At 57.2% G+C, this 25,267-nt stretch overlaps 3 protein-coding genes and 1 non-coding gene across 10 annotated transcripts in view; 1 reads left to right on the forward strand and 3 right to left on the reverse strand.

Moving 5' to 3' along the window:
- MCOLN1 (mucolipin TRP cation channel 1) overlaps positions 1-5,239 on the reverse strand; it is a 9,259-nt gene extending 4,020 nt beyond the window's left edge. Inside the window, exons 1-7 of the mRNA XM_039251581.1 lie at positions 5,091-5,239; positions 2,515-2,711; positions 1,644-1,811; positions 1,391-1,556; positions 905-1,013; positions 579-675; positions 269-368 (exon numbers count right to left, since the gene is read on the reverse strand). Coding sequence (XP_039107512.1) covers positions 269-368; positions 579-675; positions 905-1,013; positions 1,391-1,556; positions 1,644-1,811; positions 2,515-2,711; positions 5,091-5,121 — 868 coding nt within the window. The 5' untranslated portion in view covers positions 5,122-5,239. The remainder of the gene's footprint in view (positions 1-268; positions 369-578; positions 676-904; positions 1,014-1,390; positions 1,557-1,643; positions 1,812-2,514; positions 2,712-5,090) is intronic.
- A 1,090-nt stretch (positions 5,240-6,329) lies between these two features.
- Positions 6,330-6,433, forward strand: LOC120244898. Its single transcript, XR_005531661.1, has one exon. It is a non-coding gene; the product is annotated as a small nucleolar RNA U13 (small nucleolar RNA).
- Positions 6,434-7,048: 615 nt separating this feature from the next.
- ZNF358 (zinc finger protein 358) lies at positions 7,049-10,879 on the reverse strand. 7 transcript variants are annotated; one of them, XM_039251665.1, is made up of 3 exons: positions 10,848-10,877; positions 9,084-9,189; positions 7,049-8,846 (listed from the first exon to the last, which is right to left on the reverse strand). In XM_039251665.1, the coding sequence occupies exons 2-3, from the start codon at positions 9,154-9,156 to the stop codon at positions 7,126-7,128; spliced, it is 1,794 nt and encodes a 597-aa protein (XP_039107596.1). In that variant the 5' UTR covers positions 9,157-9,189; positions 10,848-10,877; the 3' UTR covers positions 7,049-7,125. The 7 variants fall into 7 exon arrangements, with proteins under 7 accessions (XP_039107596.1, XP_039107594.1, XP_039107593.1 ...); XM_039251663.1 differs by lacking the exon at positions 10,848-10,877 and adding an exon at positions 9,976-10,583 and having other exon boundaries at positions 9,127-9,189; XM_039251662.1 differs by lacking the exon at positions 10,848-10,877 and adding an exon at positions 9,749-9,939 and having other exon boundaries at positions 9,127-9,189.
- A 6,311-nt stretch (positions 10,880-17,190) lies between these two features.
- On the reverse strand, positions 17,191-24,009 carry TEX45 (testis expressed 45). The gene is made up of 9 exons (XM_039251605.1): positions 23,933-24,009; positions 20,904-21,483; positions 19,756-19,862; positions 19,575-19,675; positions 19,221-19,333; positions 19,037-19,146; positions 18,492-18,696; positions 17,943-18,028; positions 17,191-17,445 (listed from the first exon to the last, which is right to left on the reverse strand). Exons 1-9 carry the CDS (start codon positions 23,945-23,947, stop codon positions 17,218-17,220), a joined length of 1,545 nt encoding a protein of 514 aa, XP_039107536.1. The 5' UTR covers positions 23,948-24,009; the 3' UTR covers positions 17,191-17,217.
- Positions 24,010-25,267: the final 1,258 nt, after the last annotated feature.

Here is a 25,267-nt window from a genome sequence, read left to right on the forward strand (position 1 = left end):
CTTGGGGGCTCCCCGGGCAGGTTGTGGCCCACGGTCCTAGCTAGTCTGGGACTTGGGGGCTCCCCGGGCAGGTTGTGGCCCCCGGTCTTAGCTGGTGTGGGACTTGGGGGCTCCCTGGGCAGGTCGTGACCCACGGTCCTAGCTAGTCTGGGACTTGGGGGCTCCCCAGGCAGGTCGTGGCCCACGGTCCTAGCTAGTCTGGGACTTGGGGGCTCCCCGGGCAGGTCGGGGCCCCCGGTCCTAGCTGGTGTGGGGCCTGGGGACTCACCGTGCCTGAAGACGCTGGGGTGCTTACACTCCTGGATGTGGGCCTGGGTCTCCAGGCTGATGGGGATACGGCCGCTGTGCGCCTTATTGTCAAAAGTGATCTGCAGCGGGACGGCAGGGCGGGAGGAGCCAGAGTAAATGCTGGCCCAGCCAGGCTCCCAGACCCGCACGATAGGTAGTCTGTCCAGCCCCATCCCCCTTCGTACCCCCACGCTGCCCCTGGCCAAGGTCCCCAGCCGGGAGCTCAGGAGCCCTGCAGGCAGTCCCTATTCCTGGCAGGCCCCCACCCTCGACCCCGACCCAGGGCTCACCAGGACACTGAAGGTGTAGCAGTCCGGAATCTCATTGTTGATCAGGCTCTGGAGGTTGATGGTCTTCAGCTGGAAGTGGATGGTGACGTTGATCAGCCTGGGGGGGAAGGCCTGGGTGAGGGGGGGGGCTCTGCTCCTCCCTCCTGCCGTCCCTCCCCCCACCGCTCGACACCGACTCTGCTCCTCACAGAGGAAGTGCTCACACATGGGCATCAGCACGGCCTTGCTCTGTCCCCGCCTGTGAGGGGGTGACCAAGGATGCCGGGCGTGCTGCCTCCCCCCATCCCTCCCCCCCGGCCCGGCCCTGCGACCCCCTCCGTTAGTACTTGTGGAATTTGAGCGTGAGGTTCTTGTATCCGGCACTGCCGTCCGAAAGGGAGAGATCATCACTGGGGGGCACAAGGGGTTTCTCAGGGGGGTCCACGCGGATGCAGTCTGAGGACAGGGAGTCAGGGAAGGGACACTGGAGGCGGGAGAGGCACAGGCAGGTCCCCCCAGAGTCCCCCACAGCACCCTCCCCTGCTTCACTGCCCACTACGAACTTAACGGTTGTCGTCTGTTTCCCACTGTCTCCCTAGCATAGGGCCCAGCGTGTCACATTCCCGACACAGGCCCCAGGGCCCGGGCCTCAGTGGGCCCCAGATGTTTAGTGAATCAACGATATTAAAGCATTCCCCCAAGGACACCCCAAGCGCCGAATCGCTACTGATCAGGACAACCCTATCTGCTAGATGGGCCGGGAGGCAGAACCGGAATGGGAATCCCAGCAGCGGCGCTCCAATGGCCGTGTCCGTCCAGCCCCGCCTACTCACCAGTGACAACCATTGGATCGATGTCAAAGGTGTCGTTGGCTGGGTCCACGTGGCCGCGGTGGTAGTAGTGCTGGCAGAGGGCCAGGGCCGAGCCGTTGGCCCAAGGGCCACCCCCGCCCCGCACGTAGGCATACCGGCCCAGCGACACGTCCGGGAGCATCAGGTACTGCGGGCAGGGCGGGGGAGAATCCGTCAGCCCTGCCCCCTCTCCCCTGCCCATCCGCGCCCCCGCCGGCCCCCCGCGTGCCCGCACCTGGTCCACGGCGTAGAAGATGGCCTGGTAGAGCTGCTCCCGCGTGTAGGCTGCGAAGGTGTCGTCCGCCCCATCAGAGTAGCCCCGCAGGAAGAGGTGCCGGAAGGCAATGGTGTTCTCCTCCCGGAATGTCACTGCCAGCTGGTTGCTGAGCCCGAACAGGATGAGCTGGTGGAGGGAGCAGGGATGGACGCCGCCGCGATGGGGCCTCCCCAGGGCACGAGCAGAGGAAGGCCCACAGGGTGAGCAGCACCCAGCGGGTGCTCGTACGTCTCACGACCAAGGTCAACGTTCATTAAATGTTTAACAGGTGCCACGTTCTGTGCTAACCCAAACCTACAGGGTTAGTGCCTCTGATGGGCCCTTTTACCGAAAAGAAATCAGGAGTGTGGTAACATGCCCTGAATCGATCGCACAGCACCAGACCGGGAGCTCCTCAGGGCAGGGGCTCGGTCTGACTCATCGTGGGGTCCCCAAAGGCCACCACGGGGCCTGGAAGGCAGCAACGATCTGTCTAGCCCCTGGGTCCGTTCTCTTTAAGCATCAACCTGGCACCAGGCTGCCTGGGTTCAAGTGCCAGCTCCCAACACTTGGTTGCTCTGTGACTTTGGACAAATCCCTTAACCTCTCTGAGCCCTAGTTGCCTCTTCTACAAAAGGGTAGCAATGACAGCTGCTGGGACCTCAAGGGCATTTGTGAGGTTCCCAGGAGCTGTTCCCACACAGACCTGGGGGGCTTCCTGACCGATTATCGCCACCATCGCTGCCCTTATGTTGCTGCAGCGTCCGGTCCGGGCTCTGACTCCAGCACTCTCCTTCCAGAATAGCAGCAGCCACAGGTGGTGTGCTGCTGGGGCCGCTGCACGACTCACCTGCACGGTGACCACCAAGATCTTCACCACTTGCAGCATCAGCTTGAAGGGCTTGCGACCCTTGGCCCGGAACTTGTCACAGGGACTCATGAAGAAGTACTTGAGCCGGCGGCGCAGGTCTTCCTCTTCCGGAGGGACCGGGGAAGCCCCGGCCCGGGTGCCATACCCAGGACTGGGGGTCAGCAGGCGCTCTGTCTCTGTGGGAGAGGGAGACGACAGTGGGGGACCACCTACCAACAGGGGAGAGAGGTCCCAGCTCCAGCCACAAAAAGAATTCAGATCGAAGAAAACCCAGAAAACCTGTGACGTTTTACGGGTATGTGCAGCAATAGCCCCCCGACGTTACCAATTCCCACATGGGGCTCAAAAGGGCCTGAGTTGATGCGTGACCCTGTTGCTCACTGGCTTGGGCAGGGTACTCAGCCTCTGAGCCTCAACTTTCCCATCTGCAAAATGGGCCAGTAATGTTGCTCACTGGGAAGCTGAGGAGCTGATGCGCACAAAGCATTTATCACAGGGGCTGGCACGTGGCAAGAGCGTCACAACACTCCGTCCTTGGGGCGCTTGGGTGACTCAGTCAGTTAAGCATCCAACTTTGGCTCAGGTCATGATCTCACGGTTCATGGGTTCGAGCCCTGCGTCGGGCTCTGTGCTGACAGCTAGCTCAGAGCCTGGAGCCTGCTTCCGATTGTGTCTCCCTCTCTCTCTGACCCTGCCCTGCTCATGCTGTCTCTCTCTCTCTCTCTCTCAGAAATAAATAAAACATTAAAAAAAAAAAAAAAAAAGAAGAAGAAGAAGAACAGTCCATTTTTCTTGCAGGTGTTGGTTTGTGGGGAGAGAACGAATTGCTTCCACTGGCTTCTCACAGGGCACTCAAGGCTCCAGGGGTCATGCCAACTCTAGCCCTTGGTGTGAGCACGGAGCTCAGCTACATTTTTCTTTTTTTCTTTTTTGAAGAGAAGGAGAGCAAGCACGCGTGGGGGAGGGGCAGAGGGAGAGAGAGAATCTTTAAGCAGGCTCTAGGCTCAGTGCGATGCTCAACCCCATGACCCTGGGATCATGACCTGAGCTGAAATCAAAAGCTGGAAGGTAACTGAGCCACCCAGGAGTCCTTTCCAATTTTTTTGTTTGTTTGTTTTGGTCAAACACCCAAAGAAGGGCCTTTCCGCTCATCGTGACCTGGCCCGTCCAGATGACACTCTCACAAGCCACAGGCCTGGAGAAGAGGAGACACTAACAATAACAATAGTAGAGCGCATTTGCTGAAGACTTGTTGCACCCTGGTGGGTGTCATTATGCCACGTGCATGTCAGTTCGTGAGCGAACAGAGCATCTTCATTAAGGGCACCAGCTTCTGGAAATCACACACCCCTAGAAACAAATCTCAGACCTGCTACTTCCCAGTTAGGGAATCCTGTACATCTTTCAAATTCTCCTCCTCATGTGACAAGTGGAAATTAAAAAAAAAAAAAGTCTACCCTGAGGCTGAAATTCTGGAAGGTGTTCTCAGAATGAAGACAAAGGAGAGAAAAGCCTCAATTCAGCGCTAATATCTTAGTTTAGTTCTTTGGCAAACAGGGACTATTCTAAGCACTGCTTACTCTCTTCGCTCCTGATCAGCCCAAGAGGAAAGTCCAAGGTTTCATTACCTGCTGGGGTCACAGCTGGTCACAGGGGCCCAGGACCGTCCCTGACAACCCCCCCCCCCCCACTGGAAGAACCCTGCTTCTTTCCAGGACCTGGTGGCTGCCTGGCACAGCCACCAGGATGCATGTGACACTGTCAGAACCTGCCGTGCAGGGAGGGCCAGCTCCTGGCCGGTCCCCTTGGAGCTTGGATGCTGTTGTGGAGTTGTTTACAAGATAGTTGGATGGGAAGCCAGAGGGCAGGCCCGCCGCCCTAGCTGGGATCACAGGTGACCCATCCCAGATCCTACCAGCAGGGACAGCTTTCCGACATCTCCAGCCGGCTCAGGAATGGAAGATCAACAAGAGCGTCTTCCTCCAGCCACACCGCCCCCCCCACCCCGCCCCGCGCCTGTCCAGAAGCAGAGACTAAAGACACCCAAGGCTGGACAGTCACCGCCTGAGTTCAAGAAAGCTGAGCTTCCCTGGGTTTGGGCTTCTAAAATCGAGTTAAGCGCCACGGTCTAGGAGGCGACTCCCCCAGCTCACTACCTGAGTTCAGAGAAGCTGAGCGTTGCCTCCTGGACTGGGGGAGGGAGTCCTGGGAGCCGCACGTGAGCGGGGGAGAAGCTGGTGCCCGCTTGTCTGAGTTCCAGCCAGGCCGAGCAATGGGAACTACGCTCAGCCCACCTTCCGCTGCCTGAGTTTGGGGACTCAGCACAATGTGGGTCCAGGAAGCGCACTCGGGAGTCCCGCCACTCCGAGCTCGGAGGAGCCGGTGCCCACCTGTCGCCCAGGTTCTAGGAGCCATCTGTCCTTACCTCCAGCACCGGGAAGCTGAGAGGTCAGCACCGGAGTTGAGGCAAGGGAAACCGGGAGCTCAGCCGCCCCAGGTCGGGGATGCTGGCCGCCCGCCCGCGTTCGGGGACCCGCGGCGCCGCGCGCCCTCACCTGAGCCGCGCCGGCCCACCGGGGCTGCCATGCCGGGACGGGGAGCGCCGGACGCCGGCGGGCGCGGCGGGGCAGCCGGGGTCCGAGCGCCCGCCGCTGCCACTGCGGCCTCGCTCCCTCGCCGCGCAGCTTCAAACCCGCACGCATCAGCTGACTGGAGCCGCGGTCACGTGATCGGGGCGGCACAGCCCCCACCCCTGGAAGCATGTGACCGGATCCTGTCCCACCCCCTGCGCCACGACAATCCCCGCTGCCGCAGCACGCATGCGTCGTCCTCAGCTGGCGACTTGCGGGGCGGAGGGCGGGCTTGAGGTCCTAACGCCGCCGGTCCATGGAGGGGCTGGGGGAGGGGCTGGCTGTGAGGATGCCAAAGTAGGGCTGGCTCCGTCCTGGCTCCTTGTCATGCCCCCGTCCGGTGCCAGGTTCTTGAGTTCCCTGTTCGATGCTTGACCCCTTACCCTCCCCAGAGTCCGATGATGACCGTCCGTCCTCTCTCATGGCTGCCTCTCTGGCCTGGAAGAAACCGCCTGGTTGCTCCCAACTCTTTCGGCTTCTGCTGCTCTCATCTGAACTGTCAGCAAACCCTATTTCATTTCCTCATTATGTCCTACATAGGACCACATATCCCCGCTCCTATGGCTGTCAGCCTAGAGTCCCCCAACATTCCTGGCCTGGACCGCCGCAGCAACCTCCTTGCTAATCTGAGGCTCCCACGCCTGCCGCCTCCATTACACTGTCCAGGCAGCAGCTGGAAGCATGGTCGAAGAGTAACTCATGTGAGTCCTCTGCCACACCTGCCAATGTCTTCCCATTGCTCTAGGATCACCAGCAAAGTCCCACCTCAGTCTGCCAGGCCCCTCTGCTCTGGCCCCATCTCCCCTAGCTCGTCACTCAGCAGCCCCAGGGCCTTTGCACGCTCTTGCTTTGAAGCACGCTGGTTAAGAACTCAGGCTCTGGAGGACAGTTTGGATTAAATCTAGTCTCTGCCAGCTGCTAGTTCTACATCTTCTAAAAGGGCTCTTTAAACTCCACGTGCCTGTTTACTTATTTGAAAAATGGGGTTACTTAGTCATAGTTACCTGTTTCGTGAAGCTGTTGAGCTAAAAGAGAAAACACAAGAGCGTAAATTGCAAGAGTATGGCGTAAGGCGGGACAAACAGCGCTAACGATTAAATTGGGGTTCTAGAATCCCTCCTCAGGAAAGCAGTCTCCCGCCCCCTACTCCTAAATCATGTCTTGATCCTTTTGCAGATCATGGTCTTGATGACTGAGTGTTAATGCTGCTCTGTGTTTTGTGTCCCCCTCAAGCCTTGCTACAACCTCAGCACATTACCTGTCTGATGTTGGGGGGTGGGGGTGGGGGGAGTCTGGTCATGCTTCTTCTAGAATGAACTATAGCCGGAAACTACTTTTCAAAGGTTTCTGAATTTGGCATCTGTGAGTTCTGTGAAGGCCAAGGCCATGCTTATCTTGCTCCCTGTTGAGACCCCAGCAAGCAACAGATTTTGGTTGAGCACAGAAACGGGCGCCTCCTCTGTCCAGTGTTGTGCCTAGGACATGGGGTTTGAAGGGCATGGGGTAGGTTATGCGAGCACATGGGGTAGGGCTGCCCGCAAGGTCTCATATCAGCCTCCATTATCAGCCCGCTAGACTGTCGACATGCTGGAAATTCCGCCGTTCAGAGAAAAGCCAGAGGGAAGGGATCCCGTTCAGACCACCCGTGCCAGAGGAGTCTGCCCTCAACTGGGGTGGCCAGCCTGGGGGAGCAGAGTGGTAACTGCTGGGATGGGCCAGTGCGAGACCTTGTGGGGGACCTGGGAAGCCTGGAGGATTGGGGACGGGAGGTCAGGACACTGGGGTTCCAGCTATGGCTGGCACAGACCACGCCCTCCCCCATCTCCTGAGGAAAGGGCTGTGCACGTGTGGAAAAAGAGACACAGGCAAACCACAACACAGAGCCAGGAGGCAGTGCGAGGATTTTACTAAACTGCATGACACACAACTTCCCCAGGCCCCGTCAGCGTCGGCGTCCACATCAGCCGTCGGGCCCCAGCAATGCCCCTCGCTCCTGCACCCACTCGGGACTCTCGCCAGTAGGGAGGGCTGGGCTGACGGTGTCATGGGTGGGAGAGCCGGGGTCGGGATGAGACTCCGGGTTGGAGTCGGGGCTGGCCACAGAATCTGGGTCGGGGCTGGCCACGGGGTGGGGATCCGCGACACGACCAGGTTTAGGGTCAGAAGCTTGGATGGAATCAGGGGTGGGGGTGGCTTCGGAGCCAGAGACAGCTTTGGGGCTGGGAGTAGGGAGGGAGCCCGGCTCGGAGCCAGGGTCAGAGCCAAGGCCAGAGCTGGGGCCGGGACTGAGGCCCAGGCCGGCGCCGAGAACAGACACAGCATCAGGACCCAGGAGGGAGACCTGCCCGGGCCTCAGCATCGAGGCGGGGCTGAGGCCCAGGCCGGCGGCTGCCGCTGCAGCTGCGGCGGCAGCGGCGGCCGCGCCCTCGTGCACCCGCTTGTGCTTGGTGAGGCTGGAAGCCTGGCCGAAGGCCTTGCCGCAGAGCTGGCAGCGGTAGGGGCGCTCCCCGGAGTGCACGTGCAGGTGCTGCAGCAGCGCCGAGCTCTGCCCGAACGCCTTGGAGCAGTGCGGGCAGGCGTAGGGCCGCTCGCCCGTGTGGATGCGCAGGTGGTGCTGCAGGTTGGAGCTCTGGCCGAACGCCTTGCCGCAGTGGGGACAGCGGTACGGGCGCTCGGCCGTGTGCGTGCGCTGGTGCTGCAGCAGCGCCGAGCTCTGGCCGAACGCCTTGCCGCACTGCGGGCACGGGTACGGCCGCTCGCCCGTGTGCGTGCGCAGGTGCTTCAGCAGCGCCGAGCCCTGCCCGAAGCCCTTGGCGCACACGGGGCACTTGTGCGGCCGCGGGCCGCCGTGCGTGCGCAGGTGCTGCGCCAGCAGCGAGCCGTGCCCGAAGGCCTTGCCGCACACGGGGCAGTGGTGCGGCTTCTCGCCGCTGTGGCTGCTGCGGTGCTTCAGCAGCGTGGAGCGCCAGCCGAAGGCTTTGCCGCAGGCGGCGCACTGATAGGGCCGCGCGCCCGTGTGGATGCCCCGGTGCTGCGCCAGCGTGGCGCCGTGGCTGAACGACTTGCCGCAGTCGGGGCAGCGGTAGGGCTTCTCGCCGCTGTGGGTGCGGCGGTGCTGGCTCAGCCCCGAGCTGCGGCGGAAGGCTCGCCCGCAGTCGGGGCAGGAGAAGGGCCGGGGAGGGCTGGCGGGGGCCGGAAGCACTGCGGGGCTGGCGGCCAGCACCTCGGGGGTGGCAGTGAGGCTGGATGAGAGAGGGTCCAGGTCTGGGGCTTCGGTGGGTCTGAGGGTGTCGTTGTTCGGGTCAAGAACCAGGGGGACGGGGCCGATGACATCTGGATCCAGGTCGAAACTTGAAGACATGGGGTCGAGATCTTGGGGATCGGGGTCACGGGTCCCCGAGATGGAGCTCGGAGCTTCGGCATCGGGGTCCAGATCCTCCGAGACCGGCTCCAGGTCTTCATAGCTGGGGTCCACATCTTCAGAGACAGTGTTGAGGTCTTCTGGCTCGGGCTCTGGGTCTTCACAGACTGGGTCCGGCTCTTCAGGGTTGGGGTCCAGGTCCTCGGAGTCGGAGTCAAGCTCTTCATAAACGGGCCTCGGGCCTTTGTGGCCTGGGTTCCTGACCAGGACCGAGCGCCGCATCCCTGGTGTGGAGGTGCTGGCTGCTTCTACGGCGGAATCTGTAGGGTGAAGACAGAGGGTGGGTGGACGTAGGTTCCGGAGAACATGGGGATCTCTTCTGGGGTCTGGGCAGGGAAGGGGGGGCCGTGCCCCAGAATCCATTCCTGAGTACACACATGGATCCGTCTCTTGTCTCAGACTGCGGGGACACTTGTGGTGAGCCCCATCCAGGGCAGGGAGAAGAGGGACCCTGGTGTGACATGGGGGGGGCGGGGCTTCCCTCCTCAGCACCACACCTGGATGGAAGTCATGGGACCCAGCACTAGAGGTCTCCAGTACCCAGTTCCAGGGCTCTGCCCCTCTCTCCATCTTGGGCTCCTCCTCCCGTGGGAAGCTTGGGTCCTGTGGAGGAGAGAGAGTCCACGGTTCCTACCCCCTTGACTGGGGTCTCCTCATGGGAAAGAGAGAGAAGTCCCTGGGTTCCTGTGCTTGCTTCCGAGTACATGGACTGACTCCCAGTTCCATAGTTGGGGCTGGCATATTTGGGGGTTCCTAGGAGGGAAGGCAACCTAGGGCTTGCCTCGTAGAGAGGAAGCATCGTGATCTCAGAAGCTTATATCTGGGGGATGAGTTGGGGGCAAACAACAGTTGGCACTCATCTTGGGTCACTGGGGGAGGGCAGGGGCGCCTCTGGCTTGCCTGCTGGAGAAGAGACGACCTGTGTGCCAGACCTCACGTTTCCGGGATGGGAATAACTGTCAAGACACTTGTGTACCCGGATGCCAAGTTCCTAAAGCTAGAGAGGGTGGGGAAATGCTGTGGGACCCACTGGGACACAGGGAGACCCATGGACCCTACAACCAGGAGAGCAGCGTCCGCTGTTGGTATACCTGTCTGCCCAACTGGATAGAAATCCTGAATTCTAACCCCTAGCTGGGGCGGGAGGGAACAAAAATAATACCTGGGGCTCCTCTTGGGTTACTGGGGGGCTCTTGGGTCATCTCCTAGAAAAGGGGGGTTCCTGAGTAACTGAGCCGATGGCTGAGATGGCCATGGGTGTCAGGACACTTTTATCTCCTCCTGGAGAAAAGATCCTGGATTCCAGCCCCATGCCTGGAGGTTGGGAGCAAGGGGAAGAAACAATAGCTGGACCGCCTTGGGGGGGGGGCGTGGGGAGCTCAGGATTACCTGATGGGGAGGCGATGTCTTGAGCTAGCCACCCCATGGGGGGTGGGGGCGGGTTGGGGAGCAAACCACAAATAGATCTGTTCCTGGAGGCAGAGGGGGCCTCCTGAGCCACAACCCCACAGCTGGAAGTGGCTACGCAAATGGAGAGGGTGGGGCTCTTAGATCACCCCCTGAACCCAGACACCACATTTGGAGGAGGGTAGGGGGAACAATGCCTGGGTCCCCATCTGGGTTCCTGGGGGGCGGGGGGAGGGCTTTAGATTGCCTCCTGAGGAAGGGCCCTCCCAAATTCCCATCTCCTAGCTGGAAGAGGGGGGCTTCTGAGTTCCTAGGGGGGCAGGTGGACCCCTGGATGACCTCCTGCGAAGGGGCTTCCAGAACTCTGGACCCCAAGACTGGAGGGTAGGGGGAACAATAACAGAGCTCCAGGTGGTCACAGGGAACCCCCCCATCTCCTTCTTGAGGAGGGGCCTCCTGAACTCCCGACCTCGGGGTGCAGGGTGGGGAGAACAATACTTAGACGACCTCCAGGGTTCCTGGGATGGTGGGGGTCTGGATCGCCTCCAGGGGAAGGGGAGTCCTGAGCTCCCGTCCCCACAGATGAGGGGTGCCCCCCCAACTCCCGATTTCAGGCGCCCAGCTCGGGCTGGGCCCTCCCCCCGGGCCGCGGCGGCGGAAAGGGCGCGCTAGGCCCGCGGGCCGCGGGGACCCCCTCCCCTCACGCCCGCGACCCCGCTCTGCCGGGCGGGGCAGGCGGCGCGCGCGGGGTGGGGGGGCGGACAGAGGTCGCCCCGGGCCGCGCCCCGCGCCCGCCCCCGCCCCGGCCGCGACCCCGGCCCCCGCCCGCCCGGCCCGCTCGCGGGGACACTCACCCGGCGCCCCTCGCCCCTGCCCGGCCCGCCGCGCCCCCGGGGCCCGCAGGAAGCCCCCCGCCCGCCAGCCCCGCCGGCGGCCCCCTCGGCCCAGCGGCCCCGCCAGGCGCTCCCGGGGAGCGAGAGGGGCCGGCCGAGGGCCGCAGCGGGAGCTGCTGGGACTTGTAGTTCGCCCGCGCCCGCCGCGGCCGTCGCCATCGCTGCCCCCGCCCCCCGGGCCAGCCTTTGTCCCGGCCCGGCCGCCCCGGCCGCGCGGCCGCGCCTTTGTGTGCGCGGCGCCCCCCCGCGCCCGCCCTCGCCCCGGCCCGGCCCGGGCCCGCGTCTCAGCCTCCCGGGGTCCGTCTCTGCCCTCGCCTGCGCCCGCCCGCGTGGCTGTCTCCCTGCGTCCCTGTCTCTCTTTCCATCTCTGTTCCCCTCTCCGCGCCTCGCTCTGTTCCCTTCTGTCCCTCTGTCCTTCTCTTTCTGCGTCTGTTTCAATCACTTTGCCTCTGTTCCTGTCACTTTTTTCTGCCTCTGCCCCTCCGTCTCTCTTCTGTCCTCTGTCTCTGCCTCCTGCCCACGTCTCTGACTCTTTGTTCGCCAAACCTTATTTCCCTGGCCGACTGGCAATGCACGTAAACACCGCCAAGGCTCTGAGAAGCCCTTTACAAAGCCGTTCTATCTTTGCTCAGTCCAGCGTCTCCCTCTACACTTCTCCATGCAAAAGGGCTGGGAACCCTGTCCCTGAGTTGTTTTCCTCCTACCGGGCTGATGGGTCACTCACTGCTGTCACGGGTGGGCTCCCCGTGTCTGATGCCCACTGGAGTGATGACGATCTCTGGAGAAGCCTAGGCCAGAGCCAGGAAGGACTCGGGAGACTTTACCTGGAGACACAGATCCCGGCAAAGAGGGAGTGAAAAAGCCCCGGCAGCTGGGTGCATAAACAACGGTCACATATTATAAACAATGATCACACAAGGCCGCTCTGTGACCATGTCTGAACCGAGCCAGACACGCTGCAACCACAAAAATGAGTACACACCCTCCTCTCCCGACCCACGCAAATGACTACTGTTTCTTACCGACGACAGCTCCCCGTCCATCCACCCCATCGGCCCGCTGCTGAGATAAAAATCATCAAAATACCCAGGCACCAATCCGCTCCCCGCCAGCACCAACCTAGAATTGCCTCTACTCTCTTCAACCGTCTTTAAAACTACCCAGCACACGCCCACGTCCTATAAGATGACCCTCCTGTCCCACAACACCCTCTATGGAGGCGCCCTGTGGTTCCTACTATGTGATCTTCCCTGCTGGAGCAAGCTAAAAAATATATATTTTTTGACGACAGGTGTATTTCTGATGGTCGTTGGCCAGTGGATTTTGACACCACCTACCCTCAAGCACATCAGGCCTCCAGGAGTCTTCTTTCTCCTTTTGTGAACCTTCTAGATCTGTGCTGAGCTTACGGTCTGAAACTTGCTCTCCACATTTCTGCCGGAAAGCGCACAGCAGATCTGAGAGGGCTGAGACTGAAATTGGATTATGTCACTGGTTCCTCACCCTGTCGCCTCCCGGAAGATCCCATACCAAGTCATACTTGTGATGACAGCTCTTGTTTCTGTCTGCTAAGTATCTCTGTCAGCACTTTGTTCTCCCTTTGTGGATCCTTACCCCCTACTCCAGTCTAACACAGCCCCCCGGTACCATTCAATCTAAACGTACCAGACAACTTCATCCCCTGGCAACAATAAGTAGGTCTAAGGACATGACATTGGAGGGTCTCATTCTTCCTCTAGGATCATAACCTGTATATAGGACCTCCTCCTACCCGCATTCACCTTCCGCAGTTGTCTGGAAGAACAGTCTGCAGACTGAAGCCAGTCTATACCAGGATGTATAGATGAGAGTCAGAGAGACAGTTCTGGCAATATTGGTTGAGCTCCTGGATACAGCCATACCTGAAGTCAGTTGCCCTGATTCTTTCCAATACCACGAGCCAACACATTTCCCAGACATTTGGGGTAGTTTTGTCCCCTGAATCCTTATTCTGGTTCCCATTGAATCCATGATAGTCTCAACTTATTTAGAATTAGTACCTGGAAAGGGAAGGGTATTGAGGGAAATGACTTGAAATGTGGGATTGGCTGAGAAAAGTTGAAGTAGAGGGCCAGGGTCACCCCATACACATATGCATTCACTTTAAAGTGAAGGAAACTCTCTATATTTACACAGCTCACAATCTACCCCGGGAAGAGCCTTCCTCGAGAAACAAATCTCTGTTATGTGGGAAAATAGCTTATTGAAATCTTGCCTGTTTTATCTTGGGAGTCTAAACACATGTCTTGAGACTGTGGTTTGAGGGACTTTGGAGAAAAACATGAGGATGTTGAAATATGTGAGAGCCTTCATAAGGCCTTCAGAAAGGTCTCCTTCGACAGACACAAGCTACCTCTGGGTACTTCTAGGAACAGAGACTAGTAGCATCTCCTAGATGTTGTGATTGCCAGAGCTGAATTCTCTGCCGCAAGCTAGAAGAGGAAGTTAGTAATGAGGCGGGAGATAAGATTGGGATTATCGGAGGACCAGGGAGCACTTGATGCCCCAGGCTATTCTGTAACACTGAACACTCCCTGTCTATAAATTTACAATTACCCTCTGGGTTGGGAAGAGTCTATTAGCTGCCTTTCCACCCTTCAGATTGTGACCTGGAGCAAAATAGATGCTAAGGGGTTGGGCGGGCACAGGTCTGTTGCTAGGAGATAAGATCCGGAAAGGCTGGGCTCCAGGCCCAAAGATCCTCGTGAGTTTTGGGGAATCAAATCACCCAGGGTGTGGGCCAGTGGGCTGGCCATCCAATCATAGCATTCTATCCCTCTGGGCACAATGATTGGCTCACGGCTAGGCATGGGACTCAAACGGGCCAGAGTGTCCCTTAAATTCCAGTAAGAGGAGTTGGGGGCCAGACCCTTCCCTCCTTTTTGAGGCTTTCCTCAAAAGGGATTTGGGTTATAGCATCTTTTTATAGCGTCCTTGGAACCAAAGTGGTCCCAAGCCACCACTTGAAGCCATACAGGGCTGGGAAGTGGTGAGGGAGAACAGTTCTGATGAATAACCAGCATCCCTCATGTGGGACCTAATACCAGATTTTATTTCTAAGTTGTAGAAAACAAAAGTCATCCAGACAAATTTGAAGATCCAACTGGTTTTATTAAATGATTCATGAGTGGGGCGGCATTCCCTCTAACACGTAGAGGGGCATTATGAGGAGTTGTGCGAAATAGAAGGTATTTATAGGAAGGAGGGGCAGGAAAAATCGTTCTAAGCAAAGGAAAAATGGTTATTCCTGGCAAGGTCACTTTCCCCCAGCGGAAGTACAGGGGATCTTATTGGGTAGATCACCTCATCTTCCTTTGGGGGGTGGAGAAGGCCCCTGTGACAGATGACCTTATGGTGCATCTCAGAAATTTACTGATTGATAGATTAAAATGGACATTTCTGGAGGAGGTTAAAACTGCCATTCAGTTAGGTATTAAGCCTTAGTTTGGTGATTTAGTCCGGCCCACATAACACTGTTTGGGGCCGGTGTTTTTTTTTTTTTTTTTTTTTTTAACAAAGTCAGTACAATCCTTTTCTGCTTCAACTAGAGCAAGCTGGGTTTCTGTCACTTGCAACAAAAATGACCTAAGACATTAGAAAAGTATGAGCACCTGTCCAGCTGCAGCCACACGCGGAACCCTGTTCTAAGAATGGTACGTGTGAGAAAGAACAGTTGCTGTCCCACTTTACAAATGAGCAAAGTGAGGATCAGAGCTCACCATCACCTACCCAATGACAGACAGACAGACAGGTAAGTGGCAGGTCTGAATTCTGCTGCTCAGTGATGAAGTGTTTTTCCTTAAAAATTAACCTGTTTTCCCAGGTTCAATCGTATTTTACTCATCTTATTTTATCAGCTTTCTTGGTTTCTGTAGTTAATATGAAATGCTTTTTTCGGGGGCACCTGGGTGGCTCAGTCGGTTAAGCGTCCGACTTCGGCTCAGGTCATGACCTCACGGTTTTCTGGGTTCAAGCCCCACATTGGGCTCTGTGCTGACAGCTAGCTCAGAGCCTGGAGCCTGTTTTGGATTCTGTGTTTCCCTCTCTTTCTGACCCTCCCCTGCTCACACCGTCTCTCTCTTTCTCTCTCACAGAAATAAATAAAAACATTAAAAAAAGAAATGCTTTTTTGGGGGGCACCTGGGTGGCTCAGTCAGTTAAGTGTCCGACTTCGGCTCAGGTCATGATCTCATGGTCTGTGAGGTCAAGTCCCACGTCGGGCTCTGTGCTGATGGCTTGGAACCTGGAGCCTGCTTCAGATACTGTGTCTCCCTCTGTCTCTGCCCCTTCCCCACTTGTGTTCTGTCTGTCTCTCTCTCAAAAATAAATAAACATTAAATAACTTAAAGAAATGCCTTTTTTGGTGGTGGGGTGAGTGGAATACAGGAAGGGTAGCCATAAATCCCCAAAGTACATCCCAAATCATGATGAAGTATCTTTCTGCACTGAAAATATTTCCAGTGGAGTTCTCATTCTTTCCCAGCAACCCATCCCAGGGCTAGGCAATCCCATTGTTAGAAAATGCTCCAACTTATGGAGAAATCTGCCTCTTTGTAACTCCCAACCATTAGTTTTCATCTGGTGTCTGGGTTGCTTTAAACCACTCCTAGAACCAGGCAGGAGCACAGATAATCCTGCGAATGGAAATGAATACCAAAGTAAGTTTTCTGAGCTTCCTGGTAGGCAAGGCAAAAAGGAATAGCCTTTTTGTTAAGAGTAGTCTTGTTAACACACAGACCAGCTTCATCAGGAGAGCTTGATTTTGTCCTGGGGATCTTTGTAGGCTGGGATTATTGCAGTGGTTCTCAACCAGGACAACCCTTCCCCCCCAGGGGACATTGAGCAATGCCTGGAGATATTTGTGGTTGTCACAACTGGTTGGGGTGGGGAGAATGCTGCTGGCACTTAGCGGGTAGAGGTCAGGGATGATGCTAAACATCCTACAATGCACAAGAGGGCCTCTAACAATAAGAAATGATCCCATCCAAAATGTCAATAGTACTGAGTTTGAGAAATCCTTCTTCATCAGGAGGTAATTCAGAAGTGTGTCATGTACATTGTTAGTGAAAGCAAGAAGAGGTGTTTTGCAGCTAGCCGACTCTTGACTCTTGCATGGATAATATGAGTGCAGCCGAAAGGGCCATCTTATTCTGTAGGACACACACCTGGACTTCTGTCCTTCCTGTGGAAATGACAACCTGGCCTCACAGGATTGCCACCCATAGGGAGATGGCTCCTGACAGGGCTCAACATTGGCTCTTAGTGGCTCGTTGGATTGAAAGCCTTGGCCTTTGAAGGTCTGACTCCAGAGTCAGGGAGCCATGTCCATTCCCTGAAACCTGACTGTCAACAGCCTACTGAAGCAGGCCCTGGTCTCGTCCACCAAGGCCCATTTTTTCCCCAGACAGCCAATTTCACCACACCCAAGACCTTCAAGATGGGGGCGCTGTCCAAGGTACCATTCGTTGACCTGTGTGTCAAGCCCTGTCATGAGCAGGCTTCAGGGCTCCACCCCATCCTCCTCCTTTCCACCCTTTTCATTTTGTGTCTGGATGGACATCTACCTCCTTGAACATAATCGTATCCTGATGGCTTTCATTGATTTGTCCCTGGACCCAGCTCTGACTTGGGGCCCGTTGGCCAGCCAACCAGTGCTTCCCACCTTCGCCCACAATGGAGGAAATTGCTGGGCCACTCTCAGCTTCTCCACTCCTTCCCATACCCTCATCTTCCTCTTTCCTCCTCACCTTCATGCTCGGAAGGGAAGTGCTCTCCCTCCTTGACCCTCAGCCACACACATGGACAAGTGTGTACATTTCTCATTTATAACATTCTAACAAGAGGGCTGCCATTCATCTCTACAGATAAGCAAAGAGATGAGGCTCACAGGGATTAAGTGACTTGCCCAAGACTTCTATCCATGACAGAGGAGTTGAGATTTAGAGCCTGTCCATTCAGCCCTGGGAGCCTACGTTCTCAACCCTTCACCACAGTGCCCTGTTCAACATTCTGACTCCACTCTCTCCACACCATTCAGATTTGTTGGTGCACCTGACACCTTACACTGAGTCCAACTGCCAAGCTTCTGTACAAGCTGGAACGGCCTCCCTACCCAGAGTGGGGTGAACTTCAGGGCTCACAGAAGTGTCTGTTCAGGGTTGGTTTTTTTTTGTTGTTGTTGTTGTTTTTTTTTTTTTTATGGAGTCACTCTCTCCTGGACAGTCTCCATCCCACCAAGCATCATCTTTCATGGTTGACTAATGAGGAGGGTGAGATGTTGCCAAGGCAGTGTTTATTGCTGGCTAGGGCATGGGTAGGTAGGGAGCTGGGGGGCCCGAGGGTCTACCTTCCCAGCCCCACAACCCCACTGGTGGGGGGAGCCCAGGGGCACATGGCTGTCCTGGAGGTTGGCCAATCTCAGCACTGTTGGGCCCTGGAACTTGAAGGCAAACTCATCCTTGTGTTGGGTGGAGAAGAAGTGCTGTCCACCCAGCGGGGGCTCAGCGTGGTTGTCCTTGCACTGTGGAGTCAGAGTGAGGAGCCTGGCAGGACAGCCTGAAAGCTGGGTGACGTACCTGGCCCACCCTGTGGTCCCCATACGACCCCGGGAGCAGCAAAGGCTGGCGACTGGACTCTGGAGAGGTGGGCAAATGGTATCCCAGTTTGCGCTGAGCTAGGAGCTGGATGAGAAGCTGGAGAGAAACCGGGAGGCCCCTGCGATGACCCCAGGACTGTGGTGACCCGAGGCAACTGAGCTTACCCTCAGCTGGAGGTACAATTGTGGCCGGTGATATAAAAATGTCCTTGAGCTGACCCTGAAATGACCCTGGAGGTGAGCTAGGGATGACCTTGAGGCTGGGGTGACATTAAGATGACCCTGTGCCTGGGGTCGCCCCAGAGTGACCTTGAACGAACTTGACACTAATTCCGGGCCTGTGGTGACGGCATCATCATCATGAGACAGAACTACACTGCTTTGAGGGGTTACCTGGTCTGGGAGATACCCCCCCCCCTCACCCGCTGTAGCATCTCTTCAGTCATGGAGGCCGGAGCTGTTCTGTGCGGTTTCAGCATCTTCTGGTTCATGGTTAAAAAGTCTGTTTCTGTAGATTTGGGTGGGGGTAGTGGAGATGAAGGGCTGAGAGAGGAGAGGCAGGGCCCCGGGGCACAAATTTGTGGATCAAGCATGGAGCCCTCGTTGAAGTTAGAGCGAAGGAGGGACTAGGAGGCGGGGAGGAGGGAGGAGCCAGGGGCGGGGCAAGCGCAGAGTCGTGGGGGAGGGCAGATCAGGTAGGTTAGTTGGTCAGCGGGCGGAGCCAGAGTCTGACTGACCGGCAGGGATTAGGGAGGACAGATGTGGGGAGGGGCCGAGCTATATCCTGCAAGGGGAGGTGCCATGACGGAGGCGGGGGGGGGGGGGGGGGGGGCAGGTCCACGGCGGGGCGAGGATGTCCAGGGGCAGAATTGGGATCTTGGTTCACGAGGAGGGAGCCAGCTCCTCAGGAGGCGGAGCCAGAGTGGGGCAGTGGGCGGGGCGAGAATCGTGGGGGCGGGGCTAGAGCTCACCGCCGGTGCCCTGGGGCAGGTTGCTAGCCAGCAAGTAGAGACTGGGAGTTGGCTGCGGCTTCTGTACGGTGCCTGGGAAGCAATAGTCCGTGCCCGTGGAGGTCTGGAAGAACTGTCCGAGCAGCGAGGACTCCCCTAGGCCCACGTGACTCTTCAGTGTCTCGTGAGGCACGTGGCGGCTGGATGGCTTGTTCCCGGGCGGTGGCTGTAGGACCACATGGCATCTGGGAAGCTCCCAAATGTCCGAGATGTCCCAAAACTCGTGTGAGAAAGAAGAGGTGAGCGCTGTACGACCTTGGCCAGCCCACACCCTCTCTGGGCCCCGCGTGCTGGTGCTGAGAGTTGGCGTTGTATCTCATTTTTGCAGATAAGGGGCACTGAGGCTCAGAGTGGTTAACTGACTTAACCCTAGACCCCGCAAATAGGTCCAGGACACCCCCCTCCGACACACGTCAAGCTCACTCTCACTTCAAGGCCAAGGCCACTTGCTACTGGTACCCCGTCTCCCTGATGAGCCTTGCGGCCTTCTCCCCCTTCCCGCTGACCTGGCCGTGGAAGAAGCGCGTGGAGGTGGTGAGGCTGCCTGGGCCGGGGCACCCATTGCCTTCCAGGATGTGCGATGCCGGAGTCTGGTCGTGGTGAAGAACAAAGCGCTCTGCCAGTGACAGGGGAGGCACTGAGCGGCCCTGGGAGGCTGCTGTGGGGACAGGGCGGGTGGCAGACTCTCACCTGGCTCTCGGGGGTAGAAGTATTCAGCCCTGGTGGTCTTGTCATGGAAGAGGCCATCGCCAGGACGAATATTCACCTGGTGGATGTGGGCTGAGGCCCGGGCCTTGTCATACCTGCAGATAAGGGGGGATCCACTCTAAGATCAGATGGATCTGATATGGGCCCTGTCAGCTCCCAGGAAGTGGGAGAGGGGCAGGCTTCCCAAAGGCCAGGCTGCGGGGCGCTAATGGTGGGAGATCTGGCACAATGGTGGGCCTTGCTTGGAGGTGAGGGAGGCCCACGGTATTGGCACACGCCTCATGTCGCTGAGAGTCCTTTGCTCCGCCCTGGTGGAAGGCCACGGTCCCTTTGTACCTGGCTGGGGGCAGACCCTGGGGCCCGTAGGCTTGTTTCTGCTCCGAGCACGTGGGCCCATAGCCCATCTTGAAGTCTCCCAGCTCCACACTGGAGGAGGCCTGTGGGTGGACGGACGTGGCAGCACGACCCAGCCCCCGCCACTGCCCTCCCCAGCAGCACCAGCCCCACCTCGATTTACCCTCTTACACATCGAGGCAGGTGGGCCTGGCAGGGCCTGGAACTGTCTCTGGTAGGAGGTCCCATTGTCCTGTTTCCTGTGGTCCCGCTGGAGTGTGTTGACGCCCCCTGAGGATGAGCAAGAGTAGAGAGAGAACAACAGTGATTCCTTGCAGCCTCAGGCCCACTGGGGTTCGATTCCTCGCCTGGAGAGAGGAGGTGGGCAGTCCTGACTAGCCTCACCTGAGGGCTGTGTGGAAAACACCAGAACAATACAAATAATGATAACAAGAGTAACTACCGCGATACCTGCTGAGAGCCAGGAATCTAGACTAAGGGCTTCGAACCTCATTTGGGAGATAGTATTATTCTCCCCACTCTACAGCCTTCCTGAGGCTCAGAGAGATCAAGTGACTTGCCGGAAGTCACAGAAACCCAAAACCAAACTGAGTCCAATCCAGATCTGATAATCCCTGAGTCCAGCTCGGAGGGACTCTTGACTAGTGATGTCCACGGGCAGGTCCGCAGGAGTCACAGAATTGGAAAATCACACAACAGCAGCTAGTCTTTTTTGAGCGGTCACTGTGTGCCAGATGCACGAGAGTGACCGCAAGAGCCCTCTGAGCTCTTTTCGCTTCACCAGCTCCTATGAAGCGGGGGCGCTCTTGTTGCACCCATTTTGCAGATGAGGAAACTCGAGACTTGGACTGGTCGACTTCCTCAGGCTCACATAACTACTATGGTGGCAGGGCCGGGATGTGTGTGTGTGTAGGGGGGAGGACACTTAGCAGATTTGTCTGTCCCCAAGCCACCATTCATGACTTCTGCCCATGCCACAGTCCCTTGAAAAACTTCAGGAGCTATGCCATTCAATGAATGTAGAAACTGAGGCTCAGGGAAGTTCTAGGGTTTCTCAAGCTTGGCATTATTGACATTTAGAGCTGGATAATTCTTTACTGGGGCCAACTACCCTGTGCGTGGTGGGGTATGTTTAGCAGCATCCCTGGCCTCCATTCACTTCCTGCTAGTAGTACCCCTTCCGCGGGTCGTGACAACCAAAATGATCTCCAGGCTTTGCCAACTGTCCCTTGGGAGAGGGCGCAGAATCCCCGCCGGACTTGAGAAGCTCGGGGTTGGCAAATCGCGCGTGGGGCGCGTGGGCGCGCTCACCGAAGTGGCTGCAGGGCGCGCGGGGTCGCGGGCACGCGTCTCGGGGCGGGAAAAACTCCTGGTAGGTGGTGGGCGGGATGCGCATCTTGGCTCGGTCGCCTGGAGGCACCGAGTCGCGGTCGAAGATGAGGCGCGCGCCGCGGATCTGCTCGCGCGCGCGCGCCGGCAGGTCGGGCCAGCCGAAGTCGGCGCGCGCGGTGGAGAGGCCGGTGCGGGGGCGCGCGGGCGCGAACACGCGCAAGTTGCTGGCCTGCATGGCGAGGGTGCGCTCCCGCGTCCCCGACGGCGCGGACGGCTGCGGCGCCGGTGGCGCGAACGCGCGGTGCGCCTCCGACCTGAGCTCCGCGCCGGCCGCGCGCGCGTCCCGTTGGAAGAGGGACCCGCGGGGCGGCTCCTGGCACGGCAGCGCGCGCGCGACGCCCGGGTAGGCCGGGAAGTGCTGGTGCGACGTGGGGTGCATGGCGTCCACGTGCAGCCGCGGGTCCGGCCCCAGTGCAAAGTGTGAGGCCTTGAGGAAGTCCAGCCGCGACATCGGGCGTGGCAGGAGGGCAACCGGGGCCATCGCGGGACTAGACACCACCTGTGCGGGGGCCGGGGGGGACGCAGATATGAGACTGAGCAAGTGTCCGCCTGAGGACAATGCTGCTTTTATTCCTTCCTGTGCGCCAGGCACTGGGCATGGGGGGTGGGGGTGGGGCTGGGGACTTCGTCAAAAACAGGCCCAGGGGCGCCTGGGTGGCTCAGTCTACTCGGCATCCGACTTCAGCTCAAGTCATAATCTCATAATCTCCTGGGCTCTGCCTGGCTGGGAGCGCTGTGGTGACAGCAGGGACCCTGGAGCCTGCTTCGGATTCTGTGTCTTCCTCTCTCTCCCCCCCCTCCCCTGCTCCTACTGTTTCTCTCTCAAAAATAAATCAACATTGGGGCGCCTGGGTGGCTCACTCCGTTAAGCCTCTGACTTGGGCTCAGGTCATGATCTCACAGTTCATGGGTTCGAGCCCTGCATCAGGCTCTGTGCTGACAGCCAGCTCAGAGCCTGGAGCCTGCTTCAGATTCTGTATCTCTCTTTCTGTCTCTGACCCTCCCCTGCTCAGGCTGTCTGTTTCTCTCTCAGAAATAAATAAAACATTAAAAAAATAAACATTAAAAAAACAAAAAATAGGCTCAGCCCCTGTGCCTGTCCCCAGGGGAAGTAGAGCTATAAGCATTCATTTGGCACTTACTGTGTGCCAGGTCCTGTTCTAGGTCCTTGGGAGTAGGAACATCAAATAACAAAACAGACCAAGAGCCAGTGCTCCCGTGGAGTTGATAATGGGGGTGACTGACAGTGCCGGGTAAATACAATACTATAAATTGTGGAGTTAGTAGAAGGAGCTAAGCACTGTGGTTAAAACCATCACGCAGCATAGGAGGGTAGCAGTGAGGGAAGGAGGGCTGCAGTTTTAAATACGATTGTGTCACTGAGATGACAGTTGAGTAAAGACCTGGAGAATGTGGGAGAGGAGCACGTGGGGACCTGGGGGAGTAGCATTCCAGGCAGAAGGGACAGCAGACACCAGTGCAAGTGAGCGACAAGAAGGACCGAAGAATCAAGCCCTGCAGGGGCGCCTGGGTGGCTCAGTCGGTTGAGCATCCGACTTCCGCTCAGGTCATGATCTCATGGTTCGTGGGTTCGAGTCCCGCGCCAGGCTCCTGTGCTGACAGCTCAGAGCCTGGAGCCTGCTTCGAATCTGTGTCTCCCTCTCTCTGCCCCTCCCCTGCTCATGCTGTGTATGTCTCTCTCTCTCAGAAATAAGTAAAACATTGGGGCGCCTGGGTGGCTTAGTCGGTTAAGCGTCCGACTTTCACTTAGGTCATGATCTCGCGGTTCGTGGGTTCGAGCCCCGCGTCGGGCTCTGTGCTGACTGCCAGCTCAGAGCCTGGAGCCTGTTTCAGTCTGTGACTCCCTCTCTCTCTGACCCTCCCCTGCTCACGCTGTGTCTCTCTCTCTCTCTCCTAGAAATAAATAAAACATTAAAAAAAAAAAAAGATTATCGAATGGCAGCCTTGTCCCCTTGTAGTGGCTGCTTAAAAAAAAAAAAAAAGAAAGAAGTAAAACATTAAAAATTTTTAAGAAAGAATCAAGCCCTGCATTCTACAGTCTGTCTGACACAGGAGCCCCTTCTCCTCGCCCTCGGGTAGTGGTCAAGGCCACAGCCCTCCCCCCTCCATGTCTGGGAACTTCCATCTCTGCTCAATCCTGGCCACCACGCCAACTCCGCCACCCACCTCCTCACCATTGTCCTGCGTGCTGACTGCTTTCCCAGATCTCTTCCTATCCTGAAACTCTCTGAGGCCTAAAAACCTCTCTGCACCTCTCTGATCTCCAGCACGTGGCTCGCAGAACCCCACTTAGCTGACTGGGACATTCTTGCCTTTGCTCTGAGCAGAGGAATCTCCCCCACCCTGCTCCCAGCTCCTTGGAGAGCAGTCCCCTTAGGAGCCACGGCAGGCTCCCCCACCTCCCCCCCCACCCCCGCCCCAGACCAGTCAGCTCACAACTGGCTCATGTCGACCCCTTTAGGAAACAGGACCCATGGGGTGCCTGGGGGGCTCAGTCAGTTAAGCATCTGACTCTCAGTTTCAGTTCAGGTCATGATCTCAGGGTTTTGTGGGTTCGGGCCCCACGTCTGGCTCTGTGCTGGCAGCTGGGAGCCTGTGTGGGATTCTCTGCCTCCCTCTCTCTCTGCCCTTCCCCAGCTCGCGCTGTCTCTGTCTCTCTCAAAATAAATAAATAAACTAAAAAATTAAAAAAAAGAAAAAGAAGAAACGAGAAAACAGGGGTCAAGCATTTAACAAACCACAGATGTTCAGAGACTACATTTGCTTCTTTGATCGTTTTGACACCTGAAATAATTGAGAGTCGAGAAATTTCCAGTGGTTTATGGAGAATCTAACAGTTGAAATTACTAGCTAGGTCACCTTGGGGTAAGTAAGTGGGCTCCTGTGGGCTTCAGTTTCCACATCAGGGGTGAGCGTATGGCACCTACCTCAAGGGGTGACATGGGGACTGATGAGTCTTGGAAAATGCCCTTGGCAACCGGCCTGACCCGCTAGACGCCCTCTGTCCCCGGTGTCCCAGAAGATGCTCATATGTTCCTTCCAAGGCTGCATCCCTGGGTGGTGCTGGTCTTGCCCATTGTGATCAAAGAGCTTCCCTCAATCAGCATTGTCACAATGGTCCCCAGCCACTCTGAGGGCAGCTGGGATGAACATCAGGAGTGAGGTCAGAGGATCCTGGCTCCGGAGGGCTCAAGAGAGTTTGGCAAGCGACTGGGTTGCTCGAAGCCTCGGTTTTATCATCTGGAAAATGGGGCTTCAGAAAGCAGCAGCGAGGATTTGAGGCAGGAGGCCGCTGGTGTTGGTTATTATCGCTTCCCTCAAGTTTTCCTGCTTGTCTGCTTCCCAGCACTCCCCACGTGGGACGAGCCAACATCTCTGGTCTTTGAGTCGCTGCACTCATTGGTGTCATTCCGGGGCTCACAGACATCCCAGGTGCCCCTCAGGATGCCAGTGGCGCCCCAGCCCAGCGACCATCAGGAACACGCCTAAGGCTGACCAGATCCAAGCTTGTCACTTGGGACCCCGAGGGAGAACAGTCTCTGGGGAGCGGTGGGTAGGAGCCGGAGCGGGCCTGTCTTCCCTTGGGCTTGTGTTCTGTGCTTCCGGGAAGTTCAAGGACATGGGTCTTGGCATCGCAGGTTTTTACTGCTGGGAAATTTGACTTTCTTTTCGGAGATGATCTGACAATGAAAATAATACATAAAACAGTAGGAAAGAGGGAAATGAGGAGTCAGTGTTTCATCGGGACAGAGGTTCGGTTTGGGTAGATGGAAAGTTCTGGAGGTGGATGGTGGGGACGGTCGCATGACAGTGTGAATGTGCGTAATGCCACTGGGCAGTACATTTAAAAATAGTTAAGATGGTCGATTTTATGTCATGTATATTTTACCACAATATATAAATAACATTTTTTTTAAAAAAATTTATTTCTAGGAGAGAGACAGAGAGAGAGACAGCGTGAGCAGGGGAGGGTCAGAGAGAGAGGGAGATACAGACTCTGAAATAGGCTCCAGGCTCTGAGCTGGCAGTCAGCACAGAGCTCGACGCGGGTCTCGAACCCACGAACCACGAGATCATGACCTAAGCGAAAGTCGGATGCTTAACCGACTAAGCCACCTAGGCGCCCCTATAAATAACATTTTTATTTATTTTTATTTTTTAATGTTTATTTTTGAGAGAGAGAGACAGAGACCAAAGTGTGAGCGTGGGAGGAGCAGAGAGAGGGGGAGACACAGAATCAGAAGCAGGCTCCAGGCTCTGAG

This window comes from Hyaena hyaena, unplaced genomic scaffold, assembly GCF_003009895.1.
Source record: "Hyaena hyaena isolate Hyena2069 unplaced genomic scaffold, ASM300989v1 scaffold_396, whole genome shotgun sequence".
NCBI classification, from domain to species: Eukaryota; Metazoa; Chordata; class Mammalia; order Carnivora; family Hyaenidae; genus Hyaena; species Hyaena hyaena.